The 27,449-nt window shown below is 39.1% G+C and overlaps 2 protein-coding genes and 13 non-coding genes across 18 annotated transcripts in view; all 15 read right to left on the reverse strand.

Moving 5' to 3' along the window:
• Positions 1-197: 197 nt before the first annotated feature.
• On the reverse strand, positions 198-13,826 carry LOC114153495 (beta-galactosidase-1-like protein 2). Of its 2 annotated transcripts, XM_028032080.1 has the most exons (20): positions 11,762-13,798; positions 9,181-9,296; positions 8,612-8,809; positions 8,460-8,528; positions 7,969-8,064; positions 7,055-7,163; positions 6,884-6,976; positions 6,698-6,779; positions 6,560-6,624; positions 6,379-6,463; positions 5,762-5,899; positions 5,509-5,589; positions 4,655-4,767; positions 4,428-4,574; positions 2,106-2,177; positions 1,933-2,011; positions 1,736-1,823; positions 1,542-1,653; positions 1,254-1,370; positions 198-378 (listed from the first exon to the last, which is right to left on the reverse strand). In XM_028032080.1, exons 1-20 carry the CDS (start codon positions 11,891-11,893, stop codon positions 292-294), a joined length of 2,079 nt encoding a protein of 692 aa, XP_027887881.1. In that variant the 5' UTR covers positions 11,894-13,798; the 3' UTR covers positions 198-291. The 2 variants fall into 2 exon arrangements, 1 of the variants encoding a protein (XP_027887881.1); XR_003597334.1 differs by lacking the exon at positions 198-378 and having other exon boundaries at positions 1,275-1,370; positions 1,542-1,666; positions 11,762-13,826.
• A 1,002-nt stretch (positions 13,827-14,828) lies between these two features.
• The window catches only part of b3gat1b (beta-1,3-glucuronyltransferase 1 (glucuronosyltransferase P) b), a 45,591-nt gene continuing 32,970 nt past the window's right edge, over positions 14,829-27,449 (reverse strand). The window contains exons 4-8 of one of the 3 annotated variants that reach the window (XM_028032083.1): positions 19,352-19,854; positions 19,186-19,203; positions 18,907-19,014; positions 17,487-17,592; positions 14,829-15,705 (exon numbers count right to left, since the gene is read on the reverse strand). In XM_028032083.1, the coding sequence (XP_027887884.1) occupies positions 17,506-17,592; positions 18,907-19,014; positions 19,186-19,203; positions 19,352-19,854 (716 nt within the window). In that variant the 3' untranslated portion in view covers positions 14,829-15,705; positions 17,487-17,505. Of the gene's footprint in view, positions 15,736-17,486; positions 17,593-18,906; positions 19,204-19,351; positions 19,855-27,449 lie in introns of all 3 variants that reach the window. The other 2 variants (XM_028032082.1, XM_028032081.1) reach the window with 2 other exon arrangements.
• trnar-ucg (transfer RNA arginine (anticodon UCG)) lies at positions 21,307-21,379 on the reverse strand. Its single transcript has one exon. It is a non-coding gene; the product is annotated as a tRNA-Arg (tRNA).
• trnar-ucg (transfer RNA arginine (anticodon UCG)) lies at positions 22,143-22,215 on the reverse strand. Its single transcript has one exon. It is a non-coding gene; the product is annotated as a tRNA-Arg (tRNA).
• On the reverse strand, positions 22,559-22,631 carry trnar-ucg (transfer RNA arginine (anticodon UCG)). Its single transcript has one exon. It is a non-coding gene; the product is annotated as a tRNA-Arg (tRNA).
• trnar-ucg (transfer RNA arginine (anticodon UCG)) lies at positions 22,980-23,052 on the reverse strand. The gene has a single exon. It is a non-coding gene; the product is annotated as a tRNA-Arg (tRNA).
• On the reverse strand, positions 23,395-23,467 carry trnar-ucg (transfer RNA arginine (anticodon UCG)). The gene has a single exon. It is a non-coding gene; the product is annotated as a tRNA-Arg (tRNA).
• trnar-ucg (transfer RNA arginine (anticodon UCG)) lies at positions 23,816-23,888 on the reverse strand. The gene has a single exon. It is a non-coding gene; the product is annotated as a tRNA-Arg (tRNA).
• On the reverse strand, positions 24,232-24,304 carry trnar-ucg (transfer RNA arginine (anticodon UCG)). The gene has a single exon. It is a non-coding gene; the product is annotated as a tRNA-Arg (tRNA).
• Positions 24,653-24,725, reverse strand: trnar-ucg (transfer RNA arginine (anticodon UCG)). Its single transcript has one exon. It is a non-coding gene; the product is annotated as a tRNA-Arg (tRNA).
• On the reverse strand, positions 25,069-25,141 carry trnar-ucg (transfer RNA arginine (anticodon UCG)). Its single transcript has one exon. It is a non-coding gene; the product is annotated as a tRNA-Arg (tRNA).
• trnar-ucg (transfer RNA arginine (anticodon UCG)) lies at positions 25,906-25,978 on the reverse strand. Its single transcript has one exon. It is a non-coding gene; the product is annotated as a tRNA-Arg (tRNA).
• Positions 26,327-26,399, reverse strand: trnar-ucg (transfer RNA arginine (anticodon UCG)). Its single transcript has one exon. It is a non-coding gene; the product is annotated as a tRNA-Arg (tRNA).
• On the reverse strand, positions 26,743-26,815 carry trnar-ucg (transfer RNA arginine (anticodon UCG)). The gene has a single exon. It is a non-coding gene; the product is annotated as a tRNA-Arg (tRNA).
• On the reverse strand, positions 27,164-27,236 carry trnar-ucg (transfer RNA arginine (anticodon UCG)). Its single transcript has one exon. It is a non-coding gene; the product is annotated as a tRNA-Arg (tRNA).

Genomic DNA, 27,449 nt, shown 5'->3' on the forward strand with positions numbered 1-27,449 from the left:
ATCTCAGAATAGCTGAATTTATACTGAGATTACATTACACACAAATTTACCAATTAGGTCTATTTATGGAAATTCAAGTAAAGGGTTGAATAAAAGTTCACTTTTCAAATTTGTAGGTTAAAAACGGGAAACCTGTGTATAATGTGTACTATAAAATACTTAAAATTTATGGTTGTGCAACACAACTGTAGACCATAAACACTGATGACCGTTTATTTAAATACAATCACAGTACAAAACATTTTGTACATGTTACACATCAAGATGTAGATAATTTTCACACCCAGATGTTCAGTCGATTTCTGCTTCCATGCCCAGATCAGGTGAACCTTCAAACTGGACATTGTAGTCTCCCTCCTTCTCCTCAAATATAATGATCTAATGAATTAAAAGGGAAGAATTACACCCATTAACATTTGCTCTGATTTATGCTTGATGATTTTATGTCCAAGACAAACAGATTCACCAAGGACTGATAGAATAATGATTACATGGAGTAGGGCACTGCTGGAGAACCACTGGAAATGTCTGATGTCTAAGTTTATTTCTCATTTTGTACTATTTATTTCTTTATCTTCGTATATTACGTATATACACATAACCTGCATCTTAACTCGAGTCGAGCAAATCTCAATCTCGTTGTAATCTGTTGATGACAATGACAAATAAATCTGATCTTATCTTATCTTATCTAAATGACAGTGTAAAGAACAACTGTTCATAAAATCAAGAAAATTAGGGACAATCCTGAGCATCCTCTTCCTGTGACTGTCATATATAACATAAATATAAAAACAGAGTGTCTTGAGTCAGAGGCTTCTTCAAATTTGTTGTAATGCAGACTGCTACAGGAGATATTTCCTGCCCACAGCCATCAGCCTCTGCAACAACTCTATGAAGAATCTTGAACAGTGAGTTACAACATTTAATTTTCCTTTGGGATCAATAAGATCTGTTTGAATTGAATATCCACTGTATAGTGAACTATTGGGCTGTTTAGGGATATTGAATATTACTTAAGGGTATATATAGTAGTTATAGATTAATCAATAACTAAAATAGTCATAAGTTGCAGTCCTAAACATTACTTAACACTGTTACACTTACAAAAGAAGGAATAGATGCTGTAACTATATCACACCTTACTATAATAACATAAACCTTTTTAGAGCATGTTTTAAAATAAATGATGTCACTTTTACAAGATGATTGACTGATTGATTGAATGAAAGACTGTCTATGAACAGCTTTACCTGGTTTATTCCACTGTGGAGAAAGGGCCCAGGGAGGTAGAGGGTCTGCTGTGGGCCCAGTGACCAATAGCGACCGAGATTCAGACCGTTTATGAACACAACACCTTTTCCCCAGCCCTAAAACATTTGCATTAGCACACAGAACAACACAGACAAATCAGTGAGCATAAGTTGGCTTTGCAGCATCATTCACACAAACAAAACACTAAAGTAACCTCTGCTTTTCTGCTTTTAGTTTTTCATTCAGTTTTTCAGTGTTAAAAAAACGGAACGTCTTATTTCACTTACTGGCAGCTTCACAAACGTGTCACTCGGATAGCTGTACACAAACACCCTTCCCATGAAAAATCCAGGAAAGCTGGGACTTTCTGGGAGATTTTTCCAAGGTGCCTCAATAAGACTGAAAAAGATTCCTTCAAACACATTTTTAAACACAGATGGAAGTTGAATGCAGGTTGTTGGGTTCAATAAAGCACACAAACCTTTCAATAAAGTTGAGTTTCATATCCAGGCTGTATGTTGTAAAACCCCGCAAGGGGGTGCCGTTGAATAAAATGTCCCCCACCAGACCTCAGAGAGCAAAAATGAAAAGTGACTCATCAAGTATCCTCTGACAATGTTCTGACAGTAATTTCATAGCAGGTAAAGCAAAGAATCTGCAGGCATTGCTGATGGTCACCTTTACGTTGTTTGTCAAGGTCTTTTCCTTGGTGAACTCGTCCACAGTTTTCAACCAGGAAGCTCAAAGTCCGCACTCCCTGTGAGGATGAAACACTTCAATGTTTACACCCAATCAGACACACCTTTGGGTTCCATCCTAGCCAATAATAAAGGGACCTTCATTGTTCATACCTTACCATCAGGAACAGCCAGCTCAAGGATCTGGCGCTTCAAAAGACCAATATATTTTCTGTCTACAAACACCTGTAGGACAAAATAGGATTTTTCAATTTACTTATGAAACACCCATGTTCTGGTTCCCTACAAGAAAAGTGGTTCTCCACCATTACTGTGCCGCATTTTATGTGGCATTCATGCAATGTATAAAACTTCAAAAGTTTGCTCAAATCAAAACCATGAAGGAACTACCCAGAGCAAGCCTGGTAAAAACAGTCACTTGTTCCTACGCTTTGCTTCATCTAGAGCAGTGGTTCTTAACCTGGGTTCGGTCGAACCCCAGGGGTTCGATGACCATCAGGGGTTCGGCGGAGCCTCTGCCGCGGAGATAAAGACACACTTGTGTAAAGTCGTGATGACACGCCATGCTTGGCCATCACTTGCTGCAGAGGATCATGTTACATTGCTCGGCCAATCAGTGCTGCGGGGAATTAAGTGCGCGCAGTATCAGCGGCTGTCGTAGTTGTATGTAGCGTGGTTTCTTTCTTAATATTTTAATCCATACTAAATATGTCGAGCAAAAAAAAAAGAAAATGAACAGACTTTGCTCTGAAGACGCACTTGCCAAGGTGAAGCCACGCCTCTCTGAACTGGTCTCCCAAAGACAAACAGCAGAAGTCACACTGATTTGCAGGTATGTAATTTGTGCAATACTTTATTCTGGCCCCCAAAAAGTATTTTGTGGATTCAAAACGACAAAAAACAAATTAAATTTAAAATTAAAAAAATGAAGTTATTAAAAAAAATGTAATTCTTTGAAAAAAATCAAAATTTATTTTTAATTAGTAAAATAGTAAAAAAATATTTTTGGGGGCTGAAATTCTTTTATTGGGCCGAAATATTTTTGGGGGCCAGAATAAAGTAATACTGTAACTTGCTGTGAGTTCATGGTTTTGTTCTTTGAGCAAGGTTACGTTCATGCACGGCTCATTTTGTGCACCGGCAAAAAACATATACATATGTCTTGAATTTGGACAAAAAAAGTATTTTATTTATCACTAAAGAAGGGTTCGGTGAAGGCGCACATGAAACTGATGGGTTCGGCACCTCAAAAAAGGTTAAGAACCACTGATCTAGAGGATCTGAACCCTCAGCTATTGTGAAAAGATTGCTTGCTGGAGGCGTGGACTCTCTTGACGTTTGAAATAATTGGATCTGATTTTAACCAACTGCTAACGTTTGGCCTTGAGGTATGTAACGCAAAGGAAGCCACAACAGGAACTTTAAACAATCCAGCGGGGAGTAGGGCCACTGGATTTTATCTTTCCAGCAATAAAATGTCTCATCCATTCCTCTTGCTCAGACTTTAATGGCTCAATATTTGGAAGAGTGCCCAACACAGACTGAATGGCTTCGTTCACTTCCTCTGCCGTCATTGATAAACTACAACCATATAGAACTACAATTTGAAAACAGCACACAAAATTGATGTCATCATTCGCAATTCCGCCTCGTTGAAATTCAGTAGAAGAAACTGAGCTCAATGGGAGAAATCCCTGACAGAACATTGAAGGGAGATGAGAATTGTGTAGCAAATGGCAGGAACTGTAAACTGCCCAGTGGGAAGTAGTATGGCCTAGCTAACCCAGAGCAATAACTGAAGTAACACTCAACATATTGCAAAACAAATAAATAAAACCAAAAATATGTATACAGCAAACAACAACCAGTGGCATGGCAAACTAGCTGATTTTGTCAAGCTAAATTCCGGGCATCAATATGTGCCAAGTGTCACTTCTTCGTTTATGTGTTTAGACAACAACCTGCCTACTTCAGTAAAGATCTGCTCTGTCTCCATGCTACTGGGTCTAAAATGCTGATACAGAATGCTTCTTTGTGTTAGAAAACACAAATCAGTTGGTGACTCTGGAGAAAAAACTTGCTCGTGGAGAATGTTTCATTCATGGCAGTGTTCTTTGGCAAAGCTGTGAGGAAACTCACTCCCTTAGATAAGAACACATAAATCTCATTAGAAAGTCTCACGGTTAGCATCCCGCAGTCCTCGCGGTGACTCATATTAACTTTGCACCAATCTTCTGCTCTCCGTCCTTGTGCTTTGTTCTTGAAAGGGTTTTTTTTTCTTTGCAGTTCTTGCCCAAACGTCTTCGGCTCACCATGCATGCAGATGCACTCACCAGCATGCGGGGAACGTTGTGCTACCATTTCTCACCCAAGAGGTTTTTAGTGCATGAACCATAATTCTACTAAGAAGTAAAAAGTAACCCAACCTCAACAAAGTCTGAGCTCACAGCTCTGTGGGCAGGAATGATAACTCACCAGGGCACGATCCCGAACATTGTCACCTGACTGTAGCATCCCTCCGCTAGTGATGGTGGTCTCATACAGAGTGTAGCCATACGACTGGCCGTTGCCATTGTTTGCAGGTAGGTTCTCCATGTTTACTGGCTTGGAGGACATAAAAGGCTGCAGAGGAATTATAAAACAATAATCCGACTGGGAAGCTAACTTCTACTCCGTTAGACTTAGCACTGTATGTAACTCACACCCTCAGTGAAGCTTAAAGCATCCCATAATGACAGATGCTGGTACATAACTGCAGTTTCGTAGGAATCACTGTAACGCAACTTCGGTATGTCTGGGATGCGGTGTCCTTTTGCTGCACAAACATGAAAAACCAATCAGACAACCATGTCTTTCAGTAACAGCACCTTGCAAAAGTTATCCTAGCACTTCAACATTTTGTCACATTCGAAACACAAACCCCAACGTATTTCATTGGGATTTTATGCGACAGACCAACACAAGGCTGTACATAACAATGAAGTGGAAGGAAAAAGATGAAGGCTTTTCAGAAATATTTTTAAAAATGTAAGGTTTTAAAATGTGATGCCACTGTTGCTCTGATAACTCTGAATAAAATCCAGTGAAACCAGTTGCCTGTAAGGTTGCCAAATTAGTAATCAGAGTCTACTGTGTGTAATTAAATATCTTTATAAATGCAAATGTTCTGAAAAGGTTGTTTCTTCGTCAAATGGCATTTTCTTAGTCTGTGTACCCCAGTTAACGATTAATCAATTACTAAATTAGTTGATAATTATTTCAGTAATCTATTAATCATGATTAATCTGAATAATTGCTTCAGCCCAACTCTAGATGCTGTGCGCTGTTAGAGACATAGCCTACAAGGCTTGCCACTAGAATAGCAAAAGACTGTTTATATTTATAATTTTCACACGCTTATTATTTTCCTTTCATTTCACAATGATTATATTACATAAAATACCAATAAAATATACTTAGGTTGTGGTTATTCTCTGAAGAAATATAAACAAATTCAAGGAGTGTGAATAATTTTGCAAGCCACAATACCTGTACTTCATGCTAAAAGTTAACTTACGGTTGAATTGAGAAAATAAATCCCTTAGAAGGTAATACTTTGCAGTGTATCCCCCTGCTTCAGATAACGGAGCGTCATAATCTGAAACGCATCAGAAAATACACTAAGTGTTTTCTATTGCCATCTGCTGGCTATTACAACAGAAACACTCTATCCTCCAGATTTTAGACAGCAGAGCTTCATCATTCCAACCACATCTGTGCACATTTGCATGAACACCGCGGCTGTTTTGTTTATGCCACAGCTCACTCACCATAGCTGGAGACCAAAGCTTTGTAGGAAGGATCAGAATCTGCTCCATTCATGAAGCCAAAACTGGATCCTCCGTGGAACATGTACAGATTGACAGACATGCCTCTTCTCAGAATATTCCTCACTGTGGACACCATGTCTGGAACAAAATTATATTTACACAAACTCATCAGAACTAACTATAATAGCATAAGATCAACCTTTTATTAGTCTAATTTTGCGGTACGAAGCATATTTACATATTTAAAACTCTTTAAGGAGGGTTTTAAATAATGACCTAATATCAGGTGCTAAAGTAGTATGACCCCTTGTTTTAACATCTGTTTTCTCACGGTGACAATCCAGTTCAGTCCAAAATTATTCATGTGTAGTGTAGTGTAACACTACACAAACTTGTAGTGTAGTTTGTGACACTACACTACACTGCAGTAGTGTAGTGTAGTGTAGAAGACTTTGTGTTTTAAGAATGAGATTCTAGAGAATAACAAAGATTTAAGACACGTCAAATCTAACACTGGACAATGCACTTACAAAACAAAACCACTAAACAGCATAACATCAGCAGAAAGGATACAATTTAATGAAAAGGTCGATGCTAGCATAGTGGGCATGAATTACCTTCGGGAGGCAGCACATGGTGAAGGTCCCCCCATGTATCATACCAGCCAGTCCAGTATTCCATCACCAAGGAAGGTTTGTTGGGCTGAAAAACAGTACAAGAAAGATCTGAAGTGTCAGCTAACACCGATTATGTCCAATAAAAAAAAAGAGAACTGATGTGAAAAGAAATATTAAAGACCTTGACAGAGTTCATCTCCTGGATGATTCTCTGATTCAGTTTCTGTAGCTTTACTGCCCGGAGAGCTTTGAGACAACAGACAACACGTTAAACTTTGAATGTGTTTCTGTATGTATACGTGTGCACACTGAGATGTACCTCCATCAACACCCCCCGACTTAAATGAGTTGCTGTTATCTGATGTGAGCAAGACCTCACTGATTCCTCTGGACTGTAAAGCCTTTCAACATGAGAAGAGATAAAACACATCCGAATGGTCTGTTGATGGCAAAACACACGCCTGTATTTTGGGGAAATAGTCTTAATAAAAGATAATAACCTTACCTCTTTAATGAATAACATGTACCTTTGATCCTTTGCAAAGGATCCATATTCATTTTCAACCTGCATTGCAATAACAGGACCCCCTTTGGTGAACTAGAATACACAAACAAGTATTTAAGGCTATGGCAACAAATTAGAGCACAATACACTCATTTCCAATTTAAAACTGACCTGAAATGGAACCACTTTTGGTATAAGTTTGTCAAAATAGGTGTTGACAGCCTGAATGAAGCCAGGGTGAGTGGTCCTTAGTCTCATACTGCCATCTCTGAGGAGCCAGCTGCATAAAAAAATTCCAACTGCTATTTATCTGCCTTGTCTTTCAGTATTTTATGAAGACAGTTATACATACATAATATTGCAGCATCGCCTTCCTAATCTTCTTACACTTCTTAAAGACATATCAATGAACTCTGCGACACAATTGTCTGAACTCTGAGACTTCCCGTGTGTACTACATACCTTGTCATGTGTAGAGTGGCTCCAATTAACAACAGCCTAACCTATTTTCTGATTACTTTTAGCTAAGAATTGTGTGCACTCTATGAACATTGATCTTTCATCCCCAAAAAATGTAAACGAGTTGGTGACATCATACCAAAACTAACATGTCCTATCCTGACTCATTCTAAACCATTCATCCCAATACGCAAACACTATACAAAACAGATGTAAATCAAAAGCAAGACACGCTTTTTAAGGATTTATCAAATAACAAACTGCTCCCTGCGACAGACTGACGACCTGTCCAGGGTGTACCCCGCCTCTCGCCCGGAACGTTAGCCAGAGATAGGCACCAGCACCCATCCTGACCCTACTAGGGACAAAGGTGTTAGGAAATGGATGAATGGATGGACAAACTGCTCCTCGTTTCGTCAAATTTAGACCCACTTACGGCACGTTTCCTTGAAACACAAACATGCATAACAAGATGGGAAACTGTGTGAACACAACTTCAGATTTTATCACAGCTTTAAAAAAAAAAAAACAACTCAGTAAGTCTGGTGTACTAAAGCAAACTTTCAAAAAACTGAGGATGTCTTTCTTCATGGTCTTAGGTCATTTGTAAACAACGTGAGTGTTACCTTGGCAGTCCTCCCAGGTCCATGTCAGCAGAAATATAGGGACCAGGGCATAAAATAACCCACAACCCCAGCTCAGCTGCCAGAGATATGAATGCTCTGCGAAGAAGAGAAAGAACACTCTAAAAAGATTTAGAAATATTATACAAAGGGCTGCAAAAAGTGCCTGGCAACAACAAACAGTAGTGTCATATCCCCTTGTGTGGATAATTGCTTTGATAAGTTGCTGCTGTTATGGAGATTAGGCAGTTGTCAGGTGGGACTCCCTCTCCCTTTTCCTTTCTTGCTTGAGTTCTAGAGGTTGCATGATGGGAGCAGAAGAGGAATATTTCTAACCAGGTTTCAAAACAGGTGATATTGGTAGGAAAGCTAGGAAAGTGACGCAGGACTCTTGTTCTGGACCTCTGCAAGATTGCTTAGCCAGCAACATCCATACTCTCTAATTAATCCTACAGGTTCTATAGTTAAGACAAGCAAACCAACGTTCTCCTTACTCTAAATCCAATTGTGTGTGGAAGTTGAACACGTCCTTCTCCGGCTGGTGCAGACTCCATGGAACATATCTGTGAGGATGCTTTAATTACCATTCAGGTGATGGCGATGGGTTTGTGACATAAAACAAACACAGTGCAAGTTATCTCCCTACGTAGTTAGGGTGTTGATGCCACAGGCCATCATCTTCATCAGCCGGTCTCTCCAGTACGGCCTGGGCACACGGAAATAGTGAACAGATCCCCCAAGGATGCAGAAGGGCTTCCCATCCAGGGTGAACTGGGATGAGTTGGTGTTCAGGCCCATCTTCCTGGTCTTCTTCAAGCCCGTTTGTGGCGGGCTCTGAAAGAATCTGTGCATAGTTCCAGTCACAATCAGGTTACGGGACATACGGGTTATTGTTCTTGAACTGACCACATGATGTGCTCTGTAGGAATTTGCAGATGTCTTGAGTTGGCAAAAAGTATAAAACAAAGGAGCAGAAACACATTTTTGTGAAGTCAAAACAGACTTTGACACAATCATATGGACAAATTTATTTAGTTCATAACAGGTTTGTTAAATAATTTCTTTACTATTTATCCTTTGTGTAACAACATTAAACATATCAGTATCAGTATTAAGCTACATTTTTTGGGAAAATGACACAAATCTAAGTCCTGGAGAGAAAAAAATAGCTTAATATCAGTATCAAATGACAAATTAAAATTAGACAACACTTACCCCAGATACTTATAGAGGATGAAGCAAACTATGCACAAGCAAATGAATGCATGTATCCGTTTCTGTTTATTTCTTGTCCTCAGGACACCCATGGGTGAGCTGTTGGATCCTCTGCTCTAAAACAGGAAGCAGTAGTACTGAGTTGACAGCAGCGTCTGTGTGCAGATGAACTAAAGAGCTTGCCTGAAACACGCCTCGCCTCGTGGGAGTGGCTCATAAGGCAAGGAGCTCACCTTAGTAACAAGGCTGGACTACCCTTTGTGCATTAGTTACATGTTGCTTTACTGTACATAATTCCCAAGTACTATCTTCTCTGTATTTTTGATGTTTGGATTACAACTTTAAATGGGCCGAATTATGTATTTCCCAGGCACATGCTGCAGTTTGAAAGCACAATCAAGTAACTTTGTTGTCTTCAATTCTTATAAAAAAAGCTGTATATGTCATACATGACTTGAGAGAAATTTGACTTTGCAATTTCAATAGGGCCTCTGTCTTTCTAAGAAGATCCTGCTCTTTCCGATGTTCAACCTTCCATCACAACAACCCTCCTCCATTGAGCCCTTAACAACGTTTTTGCCAGCGTTTCACAGAGAAGTAGTTTGCATGATGAGCTCAGCAGACAGCAGTTTCACCAGGTGTTTGCTAATTGCTGCCGCCGCTAGTCTTTAGGAGCTGAGTGGGAAAGTTGCGGGGGAGGGTTGCTCTATAAGGCAGAAGCTTGGCTTGGGAACAGTGTCCCGGAGAAGGAGCTGCGTGGAAAAGGCAGCTCTCAGTGTGATCAACTGCTTCAGCACCCAGAATGTTTGCTTTCTCAAACATCCTTTAATCTACCATGGAAGTCATGGAAGAATCAAAGCAACAGTCCAGGTATGTTTTTGATGAGGGAATAATAATTATAAAAGAATATAAATCTCTAAAAGCCCTGCGACAGACTGGCGACCTGTCCAGGGTGTACCCCGCCTCTCGCCTGCAACGTAGCTGGAGATGGGCACCAGCAACCCTCCCGACCCCATTAGGGACAAAGGGAGAACAGAAAATGGATGGATGGATGGATAAATCTCTAAAAGTCGATTTTACATTATACTGTCTTTTTAATATGACATTCAAATGTAATAGTAAAACAACAATACATTTTTATAGCTTTATTTTCAACATATGGAAACATAATGTTAAAGTTTTATACGCTTGAATAAATATCTGATTAAAGTCACATAGGTAAAAGGAAAGAACAGTTTCATTAGAGTTTATGTGCCTTTAAAACAAACGAACCAAAAAAATGCAGTGTTTAATAACGAGTATTCTATTTGTATTCTGGGACCTCTGATAAAATAAACTGGAACATGAAGCTACCATACTCAGATTCCCAACCTTTGAGTGAGCCTTCATGTAAACGGGGCCTAAGCTTTGGCTAAGGCCCAGTTTACACAGAGCCACTCTTCGGTTAAACCATAACATTTTTGTTGGTATCCAGCAGCTCATTTACACAACACTTGTGAATGCAGTTTCTCACACTGGCTCTTTTTGAAATCAGGTGTCAGAGTGAAGCTGTTTTGTATCACCCTGCACGGAGATGTGAAGTACTCATGCCTACACAACATAATTGTCATGTTAACACAATATACTTATCACATTTATACACCATAAGCAGAGGTAGGAATAGTACCCGAAAATTGTATTCAAATGAGAGTAGCACTACTTCAACATATTTTACTCAAGTTAAGAGTAAAAAGTAGCCCTACAAAAACTTACTTAAGCAACAGTAAAAAAGTATTTGGTAAAAAGTCTACTCAAGTATTGAGTAACTGATCAAATTATCACTCACTTAATATTTTAAAAATACATCATCGAATGGATCAAAATATAAAGTTAAATGGAAATTTTGGTATTTTAAGGACTGAAATTACAATAATTCATTTAAGTAACACAAAATTAAATCAGACAAAAGAGAATATCCAAATCTGTCTCCTTTGATTTAAAACGTATGAAACTTTAACAAAAAGTGTAGGTGTGTCTTTGTCTGGTGAATATTTAGATTAAAACATGCTTGTTTTTCATTCAGTGGGTAGGAAATCCAGAAATTTTACTCAAGTAAGAGTATATGATACTAAGTAAAAAGTACAGTAGAGCAAAAATACTCCTAATTTTTTTTTTTTTTTCTGGAAAGGTACTGTAAATGTAATTGAGTAAATGTAACTAACTACTACGCAACTCTGAACGTATCATGTTTGTACAGTATATTATCACGTTTGTACAACTCAGGTGTCCCGGTTATACAATAAATATCAAATTTGTACCGTAATAATGTGATATTATTAGAAAATTTTCCTCCGTGGCAGCAATATGCTTCCGTAGAAAACGGCCGTTAACGGTCGATATCATTTCAACTAACCCTGAACCCCACAAAGAGTCGCCATTGTCACGGCGATGGCTAATGGGGAATACAAATAACGGTAGTTTGGATTTAGGCTAGCGGCCGTTGATAGTCAACAACATAGAATCGGCGCCAATAAAATACTGTTCTCAATTTACAAACACTTCTAATAATGGTACATATCTATTACTTGTGTACTTAACTTACCTGTTTTAAACAGAAATGAGCTTCTTCGGTAAAGGCTTTGCTGCGACGCTTCCTACTCAGCTTAAGGTTCCACTGAACTTCTCCTGCGTAGTTTTTTAAGTCAGTGTCTCTGTTATACGCAACTACTGCCATCTTGTGGAGTAAATTAGTATTGCACCAGAAATAAACTTACAAGTAAATGTGAGTGCCACACAACATTAACAACCAAAAGACAAGTAGTAAAATAAATAAAATGTTTGGGGGGGAGGAAAGGAGCTGGAGGGATGTGTCTTTTAATGGTCAAATAGTCTTTAGGTGCCACATTAACAATAGTGGATCATATCAAAAGGTACTGCCTCATTTCAAACAAGATCCCTCTTTCTGTATCTGCTGCACTTAGAGGAAGTGCTAAAGTAAAAAAAAAAACAACAACTGAGAATTAAAAAAAATTCCCAACAAATGGCTTATGAAATAAAGAGTAGGTGTTGTCCTGATGGCAAAAGGGGATTGTACAAAGTGTGGACAACGGGGATGTAAATAATTGTGGCAGAGGTGATTTTCTTCATAATGGACCCTATTATGCCTTCTTAGGCTCAAAATAAAACATTTTCAGATTAAAAATGTTTATTATGTACTTTAAAAAACTTAATATTCCAATCACACAGTAGCTTGCAAAGAATATAATCAAGGTTGTGTATTTACCTTTCTCGTCACTTTTGTTTTAAGTTGATCTATTTATTATTTCCCTCTAGGTCGTGATGTATGTGATGTTTTTCGAGTAACCTTTTGAATTAAATCTACATTTAAGTCTAAAACAATTCATACCCCTGTCAGATCTTATGTCACTACAGTTAGTTCTAAAGAGTTTGTGAAAATATAATTTTGTTCCAGACATGGTGTCCACATTGAGGAAAATCATGAGAAAAGGCATGTCTGTCAATCTGAACATGATCCATGGAGGATCCAGTTTTGGCTTCATGAACGGAGCAGTTCCTGGTCTTCCTACAGAGCAGTGGCATAAACAAATGTTCATGCAAATATGCACAGATGTGGCTGAAATGACGAAGTTCTGCTGTCAAAAATATGGATTATGGAGAGTTTCTGTTGTATTAGCCAGCAGATGGCGATAGAGAACAATTACATGCGTTTCAGATATTTGTATTTGGTCAAAATCTTTGGTCAGATCATGATAATGAACAGCATAATGAAGACCAAAGAAGCCATGATCTGTCTTCTGTTTTTTGGTCTTCATTATGCTGTTTTCATATTTACTGTTCACTAACAAATGTCACAAGCTTTCACATAAGAAGGCCTTCACATTTGTAATGAGATTTAATTACACAGAGATGGACTCCGTTAACTAATTTGGCAATCTTGGAAGGCAAATGGATCCAATAGATTTTATTCAAGGTTATCAGAGCAACACATTTTAAAACTTTTTTATTTGTAAAATATTTCTAAAAGCCTTCATCTTTATCCTTCCACTTCATTGTTATGTTCAGCTTTGTGTTGGTCTGTCACATTAAATCCCAATTAAATATGTTGGGTTTTGTGATTCTAATGTGACAAAATGTCAGAGGGCTATGATAACTTTTACAAAGTGCTGTAACTGAAAGATGTTGTTGCCTGATTAGTTTATTCACTTTTGTGCAGCAAGAGGAGACGGACTTCCAGACATGCCGACTTTGCATTACAAGGAGCCCTACATACCTGCCATTATATTCCAGCATCTGTCATTATGGGATGACTTCAGCTTCGCTGAGGGTGTGAGTTTTATTTGGGGTTGTGTCCTGGTAAGTCTAACCATTACCACTAACCCAGTCCAGGGTCAAATAAGGATCAATTCAGGCATGGTTTGATTTAAAAAACATAGATCTGACCTAGCATTTCTGTTTATTAGAATCTGTTCATACTGCTTTGTGAAGAATATTGATTTGAAAAAGCAAAAACTTAATAGAATGACGGTGGCTTAGCAGCTTATTTTCAAGTAGCTGGTGTCAGTTAGGGGCAATATTATGTGGAATTCAGCCACATAGAATTATATTATAGAACAATAAAGTTACTATGTTATATAAAAGTAAAATTGTTTATAAGTCATATTTTATATATAGCATTTTTATTAGTACTGCAGGTAACAGTTGCTTCACTGTGCTGTAAAATGGCACTTTGTGCCTAGAAAATATGTAATGCTGCCCCTTTAATAAAATGATAGGTAATGATGTTTGATTTTTCGCTTTACAAAATCAGTGTTGCAATATTGAAATACTGTGCTTTTCAAGCAACGAAACCCCAAGCTTGCTGTTCCTGATGGTAAGGTATGAATAATGAAGCTCCCTTCATTATTGGCTGGGATGGGACCTGAAGGTGTGTCTGATTGGGTGTAAACATTGAAGTGTTTCATTCTCACAGGAAGTGCGGACTTTGAGCTTCCTGGTTGAAAACTGTGGACGAGTTCACCAACAAAGAGACCTTGACAAACAACGTAAAGGTGACCATCAGCAATGCCTGCAGATTCTTTGCTTTACCTGCTATGACATTACTCCCATTGTCAGAGGCTAGCTGATGAGTCACTTTTCATTTTTGCTCTCAGGTCTGGTGGGGGACATTTTACTAAACAGCATCCCAGCATATTTACAATATCCAAATCTAGATATGGAACCTAGTTTTATTGTCAGATTTGTGTGCTTTATTGAACCCAACAACCTGCATTCAACTTCCAGCTGTGCTTAAAATTTGTTTAAAGAAAACCTTTTCTTTATCAGGCACCTTGGAAAAGTCCCCAATAAAAACCCAGTTTTAGATTGACAGTAATTTAACCATTGGGTTTTTGCTGCATGAGTGAAATGACGAGAGAATTAAATAAATACAAACACATCTGTAAAACAAAAAAACAAGCTTTACGGGACAGAAGTTCATGACTTTCTCACGGAACCCAGACATCACTAAAACATCATACAGTTATGTCCATGAGAACTGTAATGGTGCCGCCTACATGGCACACTGTGAACTGCGCAAACTCTTCAAAGCCTGAACCTGACAGTGTTGAGTTAAAGAGGTTCTTGTGTATGAAATCACAACTTGCAAGCCATGCTGGGAAGAATTAAAATATTTAATAAGAGTTTTCAGTTCTAGTACTTGGAGTCAGGGTTCTATATTCCACAGTTTTCCCACATGTTCATAATAAATAATCAGGAAACAAAATTTACAAAGAAATTGTCGTTTAAATTAGCAAATAGCAAACCTGCAAAGTCCAGAGATTAACGAAACAGAATCATCTCTTTAATAGGAGAACAGCTCTGCAGTCCTTGCAGCACATCAGGAAGTGCTGATAATACATGAATGTGAAAGGTTGTTTGTGTTTGACAATAATAAATCAGTGCATGTGTGTGTGTCAGCTGGTTAAGTGAATGTGTGCTGAGCAGAAATACAACTCCTAATTAGTGAGGGGTTCAGGGTGCTATCTAAATAGGCTAGTGTTGTACACTACTAATACAGGGGGGGTAGGGAGAGCTTGGATCCCATCAGCGCTGTGTTACTTCAAACAAGGACTTGTTTTATGTGCAGCCCTGTGCCCGACAGCCCACTGACCTCAGAACAAAAGAGCCCTATTAAGTGGTGATTGGATGCTTGGCTGGTGGCATCTGTGCTGAGAGGGTTCTTTATTGCACACGGGTTCATCTCTTTCTGGAGTTTAAGTCGGGTAACCTCCTTTGTTTCAGCTCCTACTGTGCCGGTTCCATTTGGCAACTCCTTCCTCTGTCAACTCATTTCCGCCCAGCAGAACACACCACAAAGTTTCTGTGCAGTTGAGCTTTGATATGTTGAGTTCAGTACATGCACATGGCTCAGTGCCTCCATTTATGCAGCAGAGGTTAAGTGCAGCTATGGTGCCATTGTAATGTTTTTGGCCACCAGAGCTCTTAGGGTGGTTTGAGCCCAGACAGATCCCAGTGAAGCTTCCTTTCCTGAAACAACAGGTATACACCTAAGTAAGACTGAGGGAAAGAAACAAAGACAAAAGGTAAAGACACAGTGGGAGAATGTTGGGGGTCTACTTATGTCATCTATGCAAATGTTCTGTCTCTGTATCAGTAAACATTATTTAACATTTCATTATTATCTTGATTTTTCTGTTTAACGGTTGATTTAATTAATCCAACATTATGATGTCAGTCTTTAAATGACATCTCAAGGTCTATTTGCTTCTTTGCCAATTGTTACCCTTCCTCTTTAGTCACATTACATTTTGCCCTCCTCTGTCTTCAGTTTTATACCTGTAAACAACCATACTGCAACCTTCTACTCCACCACTGCTGGTCAGTGTATGTCTCTTGTTAAGTATGCAGATAAGTAGATAAGTAACCAAAATGTTTAAATTTAACCTTTTTTTATTTAACTGTATTTTTTAAATAATATCTTATGGTACACTTTCCATTGTTTCTGGTTCATTTCCTTATTTGGACCAGTTCATCATAATGAAACATAACAGATTAATACCTCTGATCAAACTAAGCAGATCTGGGAAGCCCCTTCCAGATTTAATTTATTGGAATTATACAACCATATTTCCCTACTCCTTCATAAGATTACAAAAACTTTAAATCATTGGTTATCATTGGTTTTGGTGCCCTAAAGCAGGGGGTACGAAACTGTCTTCAAAATAGGAACAAAAAGTCCCCAAAGCAGGTAAACATTGTCCCCACAGTCTGCTCAAATTGTCACATAGTTGGTAGAAAACATCCTTCGTGATTGTACAAAATAATAAGAAGATGAAGCGATCAGTACCCCTAACAAACACCAACATCTGCTGTCATTACGAGATTATCCAATAGTTATTGTTTGAATAAAACAAATTTTTTGATTATTTGTTTCTTTAAAGAGAGATGGTGACACAGTAGGCTGCTGATCTGAGACCAGATCTATGCTAAGCCATTTAAGAAGAAAGCAAAAATAATGCAGTCATATTATTCAAAAAACCTGATAAGAAAACATCTGTGATATATCCTCAATAAATATGCTAGTCATCACTGACAGACTCATACTCAGCTGCCATGGGACTAAATTTGAACCAGCCATGGAAATATTTAGCGTCCCCTTCGACAAATGACTGGTAAATACATATTTTATATTCTAGTCTCTTGTGTATGTGATTCCAATAAATATCTGACACCAGGAGGTCGCTGGGAGGTATTTCGTTTGCTCAAGCGTGATAATCTGTTTCATTGGATTAAACTGGCCCAAACTGGGATCAGAGCCCCAGTAAACAGAAATAAAGTCCAATACAAATTGTAATGAAAATAAAATCTAATTAAATATGCAAAGAATAAGCACTTTTTTCAACTACTTTTCTCCATAATTCATAAAAATGCTTGATACGCAAAAGTTTAAGTAAAACAGAAGGGATAAACTAACAATGTGTGAATCCCAAATGAGAGCATACAGCATGCCATCCGAATCCAGATCTTCTGGATTAAAACAACAACCCAACAAAAATAATTTTACTATGAACGTATATAAGTTAAAGTGCTTGTTATTGATGAATCATCTCTATGTTCTCAAGAATGCAGCCATTAATAGTATTTTCTTCTCTCAAATCTTAATAGTGCAAAGATGTTAATGGTTACATCCATGAAGGAAAAAAGAAGTATGTCTTGTATGAACTGAACTCTTTACCCTCAGGCCGTTTTGCAAAAATAATCACAGTGCAGATTTGCATGAATTTATCTTTCTAAAGCTCAGCTATTACCTGTGTCGGTTGAAGAATGTCATATCTCTACATTAGAGTCTGTAAATCCTTTCTTGCCCTCATTTACTAGCACAGGCTTCTCTGTCCGTGTGTGCCACACTAATACCTGTAGGTAAGAAGACAGGCATGGATGAGCAGAAAGCCAGTCAAAAGGATGAAATACTAATCTAAAAGTTGAATAACACTGGCCCTTGAGGACTGCAGTTTGAGACCACTGGTTTAGAGGAAGTACATTAAATATCCAGAAGTGGCATTGGGTTAATGATTCTGTCAAATCTGACTTCTGAATCACCCATTTTCACATTTTGTCACATTACGACCACAAACTTTACTACATTTTATTGAGATTTTGTGATGGACAATCACAAAGTAATGCATTACCCCAATGTAGAACTACATTATGGAGGATTCTCAATTTTTGTCTCATATGTAAATAAAAATCTGAAGAGTGGGGTACATTTGTATTCCTCCTCTCCCCATCCTATCTTCCCCCTCTTCTCACTGTTGTCATTACTTTGAAGAACCAAGTCTGCAGTCTCTTGGGGAGTATCCACCTTTGCACATCTAGACACTGAAAATGTTCTTTGAAAAACAGCTCATACTCAATGAGGTAAGATAAGGAATATGTGTGAAGAGCAATTTTCAGATCTTGCCAAAGACTTTAAAACTAGACTTTGACTAAGCCATTCTAATACAAAAACATGCTTTGAGCTGAAGCATTTTACTGTAGCTCTGACTATGCTTAAGGTCATTGTCCTGCTGTAAGGTGAACCTCCACTTCAGTCTCAAGTCTTCCGCAGCCTCTAACAGATTTTCTTCTTGGATTACCCTTTATGTAGCTCCGTCTATCTTCCCCTCAACCCTGACCAACTTCCCTGTCCTTTGGAAGAAATGTCTCCCCATAGCATTATGTGTCAGTCTTTAAGATTTACTATAGGCTCATGGATGCACGTTGGCCAAAACATTTAATATTAAGTCTCTTCTGACCAGATCGCCTTCTCCAACTTGTTTGCTGAGCAATTTGGGGCAAACCACAAACAATACTTAAAGGGCTTGTTTGTTTTTATTGACTTCAGGGATTTAAAATATTAATATCAGTGGCATGTAACTATGTTAGCACATATTAACAATATATTACTTCACAATACAGCACTGACAACTTTGATTGTGTTTAATTTATCACATTTTATCACCTAATCCAGAGAAGTAATTCAGCCACCAGGATAGGCCATGGTGGCTGAATTATTTGTCTGGATTAGGTTTAACATATTTACACATTTGTTCCACATGCTTTACTTTGGTGGGTCAGACACAAGAAGTCCCAGTAAACTGCACTGTAGTTTGTAGTTGCAATGTTGCCAAATTTGTAAAAGTTCAAGTTGTAGAAAAATATTAGGATTATTGAGAGAACTTCTCTTACCTTAGTGCAGTTTGAGGCTTTAGGCTCCAATTCACTCAGAGTGACCAGTTCCCTCAATAAGCTACTCTCCTGATATCCTCCCTTCACTCCTCGAAGCTTGAAATAAGCCTGAGGTTTGGACAGAATGAGGCCCAAGTTTACTGCAAACCCAGCCATGTCTATACCGAAAGGCCGGTGTGGGTCAAATACTGTTTTCCAGCCATACACCTTGCCTAGGGCATTTATTTTGGGTGACTCGTATCGTAGGCCACCCACAAATGCCACAGGCCACACAGATACCTTTTTAGTCGACCTCATCTGTTAGATGAAAGCACAGACATAAAAATTACACATTGGAGTTGACAGAAATGCTCCTGTTTCATTTCAAGGGCTAAGATATGTTAAGGGAAGGCAAGAGAAAGAGAAAAAAAGAGAAAACTTTTACTTTTAAAACATATCCCCTCACCTCTTCAAACAATTGTAGACTGTATGTGTTGTCATCGTCTGCAAAGTAGACAACTCCAGGCTGGCTGTAGTTTAAGGGGAAGGTCTCTCGTAGCCACCGCAGGGCCAGGTTCCTCTGCAAGGTACCCCGAGGTACTCTGGGGTTTCTCCCGTCTCCTCTAGATTTATAAGTCATTGGTGTCAAAATGTTGAGGTGAGTGTAGTTAAGACCCTTTTCCTGAAGGAAATGGCTAACCAGAGTGGTCCTCCTTTGAGAGTCTTCCACGACAATCCAGTGCAGATTGGACACGTGGAGAAGAGTGTTGGCCAGGCGGGTCAGCTCAGCTTTCTGCACTGGGCGGCTGTAAGTCGGAGTGATGATGTGGAGAGTAGGAAGGCTTTGGGACCAAGGCGGAGGCCGGCTGTAAATGTACTCAGTGCGGACCACATGCACAATGTCACGGCTCTGCAGTGAGGAGGATTCCTTTAAGGCCCGAGAATCTGAGCGGCCACCAATTGTGTCAGCTACAGAGGAGAAAAAAAAGTAAGCTGTAATTTCTGACACATGAGTAATTTACTGATCAATGAGAATATTTATAACCACGTAGTCCTGAAATTCAATATATAGAATTATATAGAGATGCCCAATCCATCACAGGGGCTAGTCTTTTAAAAACAACCATACAAACAGGCACAGAATTACATGGACATGTACCTATCTGATACTGTAATTGGTCTACTAAACGTAACCACGAAGGGACTCGAACCCTCAATCTTCTGAGCCGAAGTCAGATGTGACCATTAGGCCACATGGACCTGTTTTACAAACAGATGCGGTGTTTGGAATGGCCATGTACTTTGACAAAGTTAAGAATATTTGGTGACGTGCTGATGCTAGCTTAACCATGGAGTTGTGGATACTTTTGAGAAACAAGTCAGAAAAAGCTTTGTAAATTGGCTAATCTTTCATTAACACTGGAATAGAGAATGTGGTAATGAAAGTTTCCATAAAATGTATTGAGTTAATTTTTCTTGATTATTGCAATGGCAACTCCTAATTGCCTTGAAAACCGGCACAGTAATACATGGATGTGTCCCATTCCAATTCTGTAACTGGTCTATTAAAAACAACCATAAACGGACTAGAACCATCAATTTTCTGATCTGAAATCCGTTGCCTTGTCCATTGGGACACATGGTCCTGTTTTACAAACAGATGCTGTGTTTGAAACAGCTAAGTCCTTAGCCACATTCCAAACATTTAAGCCATACTTTGACAAAGTGAAGAATATTGGCAGAGCTACTGATGCTAGCTTAACAATGGAAGTGTAGATACACTTGAGATACAAGTAAGAAAAGAGCTTTGAAATGTGGCAAGACCATCAGGACAACTGGAATAGAGAGTGTGCAAAGGAAAGTTTGCATGAATGTGTTGAGACTCTTTTTCTTGGTTATCGCAATGGCAACTCCTAATTGCCTAATTACATTGAAATCAGCATAGAATTACATGGACATGTCCCATCCTATTCTGTAATTGGTCTATTAAAAGCAACGACGAAGGGACTCGAACTCTCAATCTTCTGATCCAAAGTCAGACGCCTTGTCCATCAGGCCACACACTCCTGTTTTACAAAAAGATGTGGTGATTGGAATGTCCGAGTCATGAGCAGTTTTCCGAACATTTAAGCCATACTTTGACAATGTCAGGAATATTTGAAGAGGCGCCGACGCTAGCATAACCATGGAGGTGTAGAGTAGATACACTGGAGATACAAGTCAGAAAAGAGCTTTGAAATGTGGCAAGACCATCAGGACAACTGGAATAGAGAGTGTGCAAAGGAAAGTTTGCATGAAGTTTGTTGAGACTCTTTATCTTGGTCATTGCAACGGCAACTATTAGTTGACCAACAACATAGAAAACAATCACAGAATAACATGGACATGTCCCATCCGATACTGTAGTTGGTCTATTAAAAGCAACCACGAAGGGACTCGAACCCTCAATCTTCTGATCCGAAGTCAGACGCCTTGTCCATTAGGCCACATGGTCCTGTTTTACACACAGATGCAATGTTTGGAATGGCAAAGTCCTTAGTCACATTCCAAACATTTAAGCCATACTTTGACAAAGTGAAGAATATTGGCAGAGCTACTGATGCTAGCTTAACCATGGAAGTGTAGATACACTGAGATACAAGTCAGAAAAGAGCTTTGAAATGTGTTTGGACCTTCAGAACAACTGGAATAGAGAGTGTGCAAAGGAAAGGTTGCATGAAGTGTGTTGAGACTCTTTTTCTTGGTTATTGCAATGGCAACTCCTAATTGCCTAATTACATTGAAATCAGCACAGAATTCCATGTCCCATCCAATTCTGTAATTGGTCTATTAAAAGCAACCACGAAGGGACTCGAACTCTCAATCTTCTGATCCGAAGTCAGACGCCTTGTCCTTTAGGCCACATGGTCCTGTTTTACAAACAGATGCAATGTTTGGAATGGCAAAGTCCTTAGCCACATTCCAAACATTTAAGCCATACTTTGACAAATTGAAGAATATTGGCAGAGCTACTGACGCTAGCTTAACCATGGAGGTGTAGAGTAGATACAATTGAGATACAAGCCAGAAAAGAGGTTTGAAATGTGTTTGGACCTTCAGAACAACTGGAATAGAGAGTGTGCAAAGGAAAGGTTGCATGAAGTGTGTTGAGACTCTTTTTCTTGGTTATTGCAATGGCAACTCCTAATTGCCTAATTACATTGTAATCAGCACAGAATTCCATGTCCCATCCAATTCTGTAATTGGTCTATTAAAAGCAACCACGAAGGGACTCGAACCCTCAATCTCCTGATCCGAAGTCAGACGCCTTGTCCTTTAGGCCACATGGTCCTGTTTTACAAACACATACAATGTTTGGAATGGCAAAGTCCTTAGCCACATTCCAAACATTTAAGCCATACTTTGACAAAGTGAAGAATATTGGCAGAGCTACTTATGCTAGCTTAACCATGGAAGTGTAGATACACTTGAGATACAAGTCAGAAAAGAGCTTTGAAATGTGGCAAGACCATCAGGACAACTGGAATAGAGAGTGTGCAAAGGAAAGTTTGCATGAAGTTTGTTGAGACTCTTTTTCTTGGTTATTGCAATGGCAACTCCTAATTGCTTAATTACATTGTAATCAGCACAGAATTACATATCCCATCCAGTTTTGTAATTGGTCTATTAAAAGCAACCACGAAGGGACTCGAACCCTCAATCTTCTGATCCGAAGTCAGACGCCTTGTCCTTTAGGCCACATGGTCCTGTTTTACAAACAGATGCAATGTTTGGAATGGCAAAGTCCTTAGCCACATTCCAAACATTTAAGCCATACTTTGACAAATTGAAGAATATTGGCAGAGCTACTGACGCTAGCTTAACCATGGAGGTGTAGAGTAGATACAATTGAGATACAAGCCAGAAAAGAGGTTTGAAATGTGTTTGGACCTTCAGAACAACTGGAATAGAGAGTGTGCAAAGGAAAGGTTGCATGAAGTGTGTTGAGACTCTTTTTCTTGGTTATTGCAATGGCAACTCCTAATTGCCTAATTACATTGTAATCAGCACAGAATTCCATGTCCCATCCAATTCTGTAATTGGTCTATTAAAAGCAACCACGAAGGGACTCGAACCCTCAATCTCCTGATCCGAAGTCAGACGCCTTGTCCATTAGGCCACATGGTCCTGTTTTACACACAGATGCAATGTTTGGAATGGCAAAGTCCTTAGTCACATTCCAAACATTTAAGCCATACTTTGACAAAGTGAAGAATATTGGCAGAGCTACTGATGCTAGCTTAACCATGGAAGTGTAGATACACTGAGATACAAGTCAGAAAAGAGCTTTGAAATGTGTTTGGACCTTCAGAACAACTGGAATAGAGAGTGTGCAAAGGAAAGGTTGCATGAAGTGTGTTGAGACTCTATTTCTTGGTTATTGCAATGGCAACTCCTAATTGCCTAATTACATTGAAATCAGCACAGAATTCCATGTCCCATCCAATTCTGTAATTGGTCTATTAAAAGCAACCACGAAGGGACTCGAACCCTCAATCTTCTGATCCGAAGTCAGACGCCTTGTCCTTTAGGCCACATGGTCCTGTTTTACAAACAGATGCAATGTTTGGAATGGCAAAGTCCTTAGCCACATTCCAAACATTTAAGCCATACTTTGACAAATTGAAGAATATTGGCAGAGCTACTGACGCTAGCTTAACCATGGAGGTGTAGAGTAGATACAATTGAGATACAAGCCAGAAAAGAGGTTTGAAATGTGTTTGGACCTTCAGAACAACTGGAATAGAGAGTGTGCAAAGGAAAGGTTGCATGAAGTGTGTTGAGACTCTTTTTCTTGGTTATTGCAATGGCAACTCCTAATTGCCTAATTACATTGTAATCAGCACAGAATTCCATGTCCCATCCAATTCTGTAATTGGTCTATTAAAAGCAACCACGAAGGGACTCGAACCCTCAATCTCCTGATCCGAAGTCAGACGCCTTGTCCTTTAGGCCACATGGTCCTGTTTTACAAACACATACAATGTTTGGAATGGCAAAGTCCTTAGCCACATTCCAAACATTTAAGCCATACTTTGACAAAGTGAAGAATATTGGCAGAGCTACTTATGCTAGCTTAACCATGGAAGTGTAGATACACTTGAGATACAAGTCAGAAAAGAGCTTTGAAATGTGGCAAGACCATCAGGACAACTGGAATAGAGAGTGTGCAAAGGAAAGTTTGCATGAAGTTTGTTGAGACTCTTTTTCTTGGTTATTGCAATGGCAACTCCTAATTGCTTAATTACATTGTAATCAGCACAGAATTACATATCCCATCCAGTTTTGTAATTGGTCTATTAAAAGCAACCACGAAGGGACTCGAACCCTCAATCTTCTGATCCGAAGTCAGACGCCTTGTCCTTTAGGCCACATGGTCCTGTTTTACAAACAGATGCAATGTTTGGAATGGCAAAGTCCTTAGCCACATTCCAAACATTTAAGCCATACTTTGACAAATTGAAGAATATTGGCAGAGCTACTGACGCTAGCTTAACCATGGAGGTGTAGAGTAGATACAATTGAGATACAAGCCAGAAAAGAGGTTTGAAATGTGTTTGGACCTTCAGAACAACTGGAATAGAGAGTGTGCAAAGGAAAGGTTGCATGAAGTGTGTTGAGACTCTTTTTCTTGGTTATTGCAATGGCAACTCCTAATTGCCTAATTACATTGTAATCAGCACAGAATTCCATGTCCCATCCAATTCTGTAATTGGTCTATTAAAAGCAACCACGAAGGGACTCGAACCCTCAATCTCCTGATCCGAAGTCAGACGCCTTGTCCTTTAGGCCACATGGTCCTGTTTTACAAACACATACAATGTTTGGAATGGCAAAGTCCTTAGCCACATTCCAAACATTTAAGCCATACTTTGACAAAGTGAAGAATATTGGCAGAGCTACTTATGCTAGCTTAACCATGGAAGTGTAGATACACTTGAGATACAAGTCAGAAAAGAGCTTTGAAATGTGGCAAGACCATCAGGACAACTGGAATAGAGAGTGTGCAAAGGAAAGTTTGCATGAAGTTTGTTGAGACTCTTTTTCTTGGTTATTGCAATGGCAACTCCTAGTTGCTTAATTACATTGTAATCAGCACAGAATTCCATGTCCCATCCAATTCTGTAATTGGTCTATTAAAAGCAACCACGAAGGGACTCGAACCCTCAATCTTCTGATCCGAAGTCAGACGCCTTGTCCTTTAGGCCACATGGTCCTGTTTTACAAACAGATGCAATGTTTGGAATGGCAAAGTCCTTAGCCACATTCCAAACATTTAAGCCATACTTTGACAAATTGAAGAATATTGGCAGAGCTACTGACGCTAGCTTAACCATGGAGGTGTAGAGTAGATACAATTGAGATACAAGCCAGAAAAGAGCTTTGAAATGTGTTTGGACCTTCAGAACAACTGGAATAGAGAGTGTGCAAAGGAAAGGTTGCATGAAGTGTGTTGAGACTCTTTTTCTTGGTTATTGCAATGGCAACTCCTAATTGCCTAATTACATTGTAATCAGCACAGAATTCCATGTCCCATCCAATTCTGTAATTGGTCTATTAAAAGCAACCACTAAGGGACTCGAACCCTCAATCTCCTGATCCGAAGTCAGACGCCTTGTCCTTTAGGCCACATGGTCCTGTTTTACAAACACATACAATGTTTGGAATGGCAAAGTCCTTAGCCACATTCCAAACATTTAAGCCATACTTTGACAAAGTGAAGAATATTGGCAGAGCTACTTATGCTAGCTTAACCATGGAAGTGTAGATACACTTGAGATACAAGTCAGAAAAGAGCTTTGAAATGTGGCAAGACCATCAGGACAACTGGAATAGAGAGTGTGCAAAGGAAAGTTTGCATGAAGTTTGTTGAGACTCTTTTTCTTGGTTATTGCAATGGCAACTCCTAATTGCTTAATTACATTGTAATCAGCACAGAATTACATATCCCATCCAGTTTTGTAATTGGTCTATTAAAAGCAACCACGAAGGGACTCGAACCCTCAATCTTCTGATCCGAAGTCAGACGCCTTGTCCTTTAGGCCACATGGTCCTGTTTTACAAACAGATGCAATGTTTGGAATGGCAAAGTCCTTAGCCACATTCCAAACATTTAAGCCATACTTTGACAAATTGAAGAATATTGGCAGAGCTACTGACGCTAGCTTAACCATGGAGGTGTAGAGTAGATACAATTGAGATACAAGCCAGAAAAGAGGTTTGAAATGTGTTTGGACCTTCAGAACAACTGGAATAGAGAGTGTGCAAAGGAAAGGTTGCATGAAGTGTGTTGAGACTCTTTTTCTTGGTTATTGCAATGGCAACTCCTAATTGCCTAATTACATTGTAATCAGCACAGAATTCCATGTCCCATCCAATTCTGTAATTGGTCTATTAAAAGCAACCACGAAGGGACTCGAACCCTCAATCTCCTGATCCGAAGTCAGACGCCTTGTCCTTTAGGCCACATGGTCCTGTTTTACAAACACATACAATGTTTGGAATGGCAAAGTCCTTAGCCACATTCCAAACATTTAAGCCATACTTTGACAAAGTGAAGAATATTGGCAGAGCTACTTATGCTAGCTTAACCATGGAAGTGTAGATACACTTGAGATACAAGTCAGAAAAGAGCTTTGAAATGTGGCAAGACCATCAGGACAACTGGAATAGAGAGTGTGCAAAGGAAAGTTTGCATGAAGTTTGTTGAGACTCTTTTTCTTGGTTATTGCAATGGCAACTCCTAGTTGCTTAATTACATTGTAATCAGCACAGAATTCCATGTCCCATCCAATTCTGTAATTGGTCTATTAAAAGCAACCACGAAGGGACTCGAACCCTCAATCTTCTGATCCGAAGTCAGACGCCTTGTCCTTTAGGCCACATGGTCCTGTTTTACAAACAGATGCAATGTTTGGAATGGCAAAGTCCTTAGCCACATTCCAAACATTTAAGCCATACTTTGACAAATTGAAGAATATTGGCAGAGCTACTGACGCTAGCTTAACCATGGAGGTGTAGAGTAGATACAATTGAGATACAAGCCAGAAAAGAGGTTTGAAATGTGTTTGGACCTTCAGAACAACTGGAATAGAGAGTGTGCAAAGGAAAGGTTGCATGAAGTGTGTTGAGACTCTTTTTCTTGGTTATTGCAATGGCAACTCCTAATTGCCTAATTACATTGTAATCAGCACAGAATTCCATGTCCCATCCAATTCTGTAATTGGTCTATTAAAAGCAACCACGAAGGGACTCGAACCCTCAATCTCCTGATCCGAAGTCAGACGCCTTGTCCTTTAGGCCACATGGTCCTGTTTTACAAACACATACAATGTTTGGAATGGCAAAGTCCTTAGCCACATTCCAAACATTTAAGCCATACTTTGACAAAGTGAAGAATATTGGCAGAGCTACTTATGCTAGCTTAACCATGGAAGTGTAGATACACTTGAGATACAAGTCAGAAAAGAGCTTTGAAATGTGGCAAGACCATCAGGACAACTGGAATAGAGAGTGTGCAAAGG

This window comes from Xiphophorus couchianus, chromosome 11 (genome assembly GCF_001444195.1).
Source record: "Xiphophorus couchianus chromosome 11, X_couchianus-1.0, whole genome shotgun sequence".
In the NCBI taxonomy this organism is placed as follows: Eukaryota; Metazoa; Chordata; class Actinopteri; order Cyprinodontiformes; family Poeciliidae; genus Xiphophorus; species Xiphophorus couchianus.

What these genes read in the sequence shown, in the direction of transcription:
- LOC114153495 (XM_028032080.1), bottom strand. Translation starts at nt 11,893, where the DNA reads ATGGCAGTAGTTGCGTATAACAGAGACACTGACTTAAAAAACTACGCA. An exon ending in GACCTGGGAGGACTGCCAAG is followed by an intron (nt 7,164 to 7,968) that starts GTAACACTCACG and finishes TTTTTTATGCAG; the next exon opens with CTGGCTCCTCAGAGATGGCA. An exon ending in AAACTCAACTTTATTGAAAG is followed by an intron (nt 1,654 to 1,735) that starts GTTTGTGTGCTT and finishes AATCTTTTTCAG; the next exon opens with TCTTATTGAGGCACCTTGGA.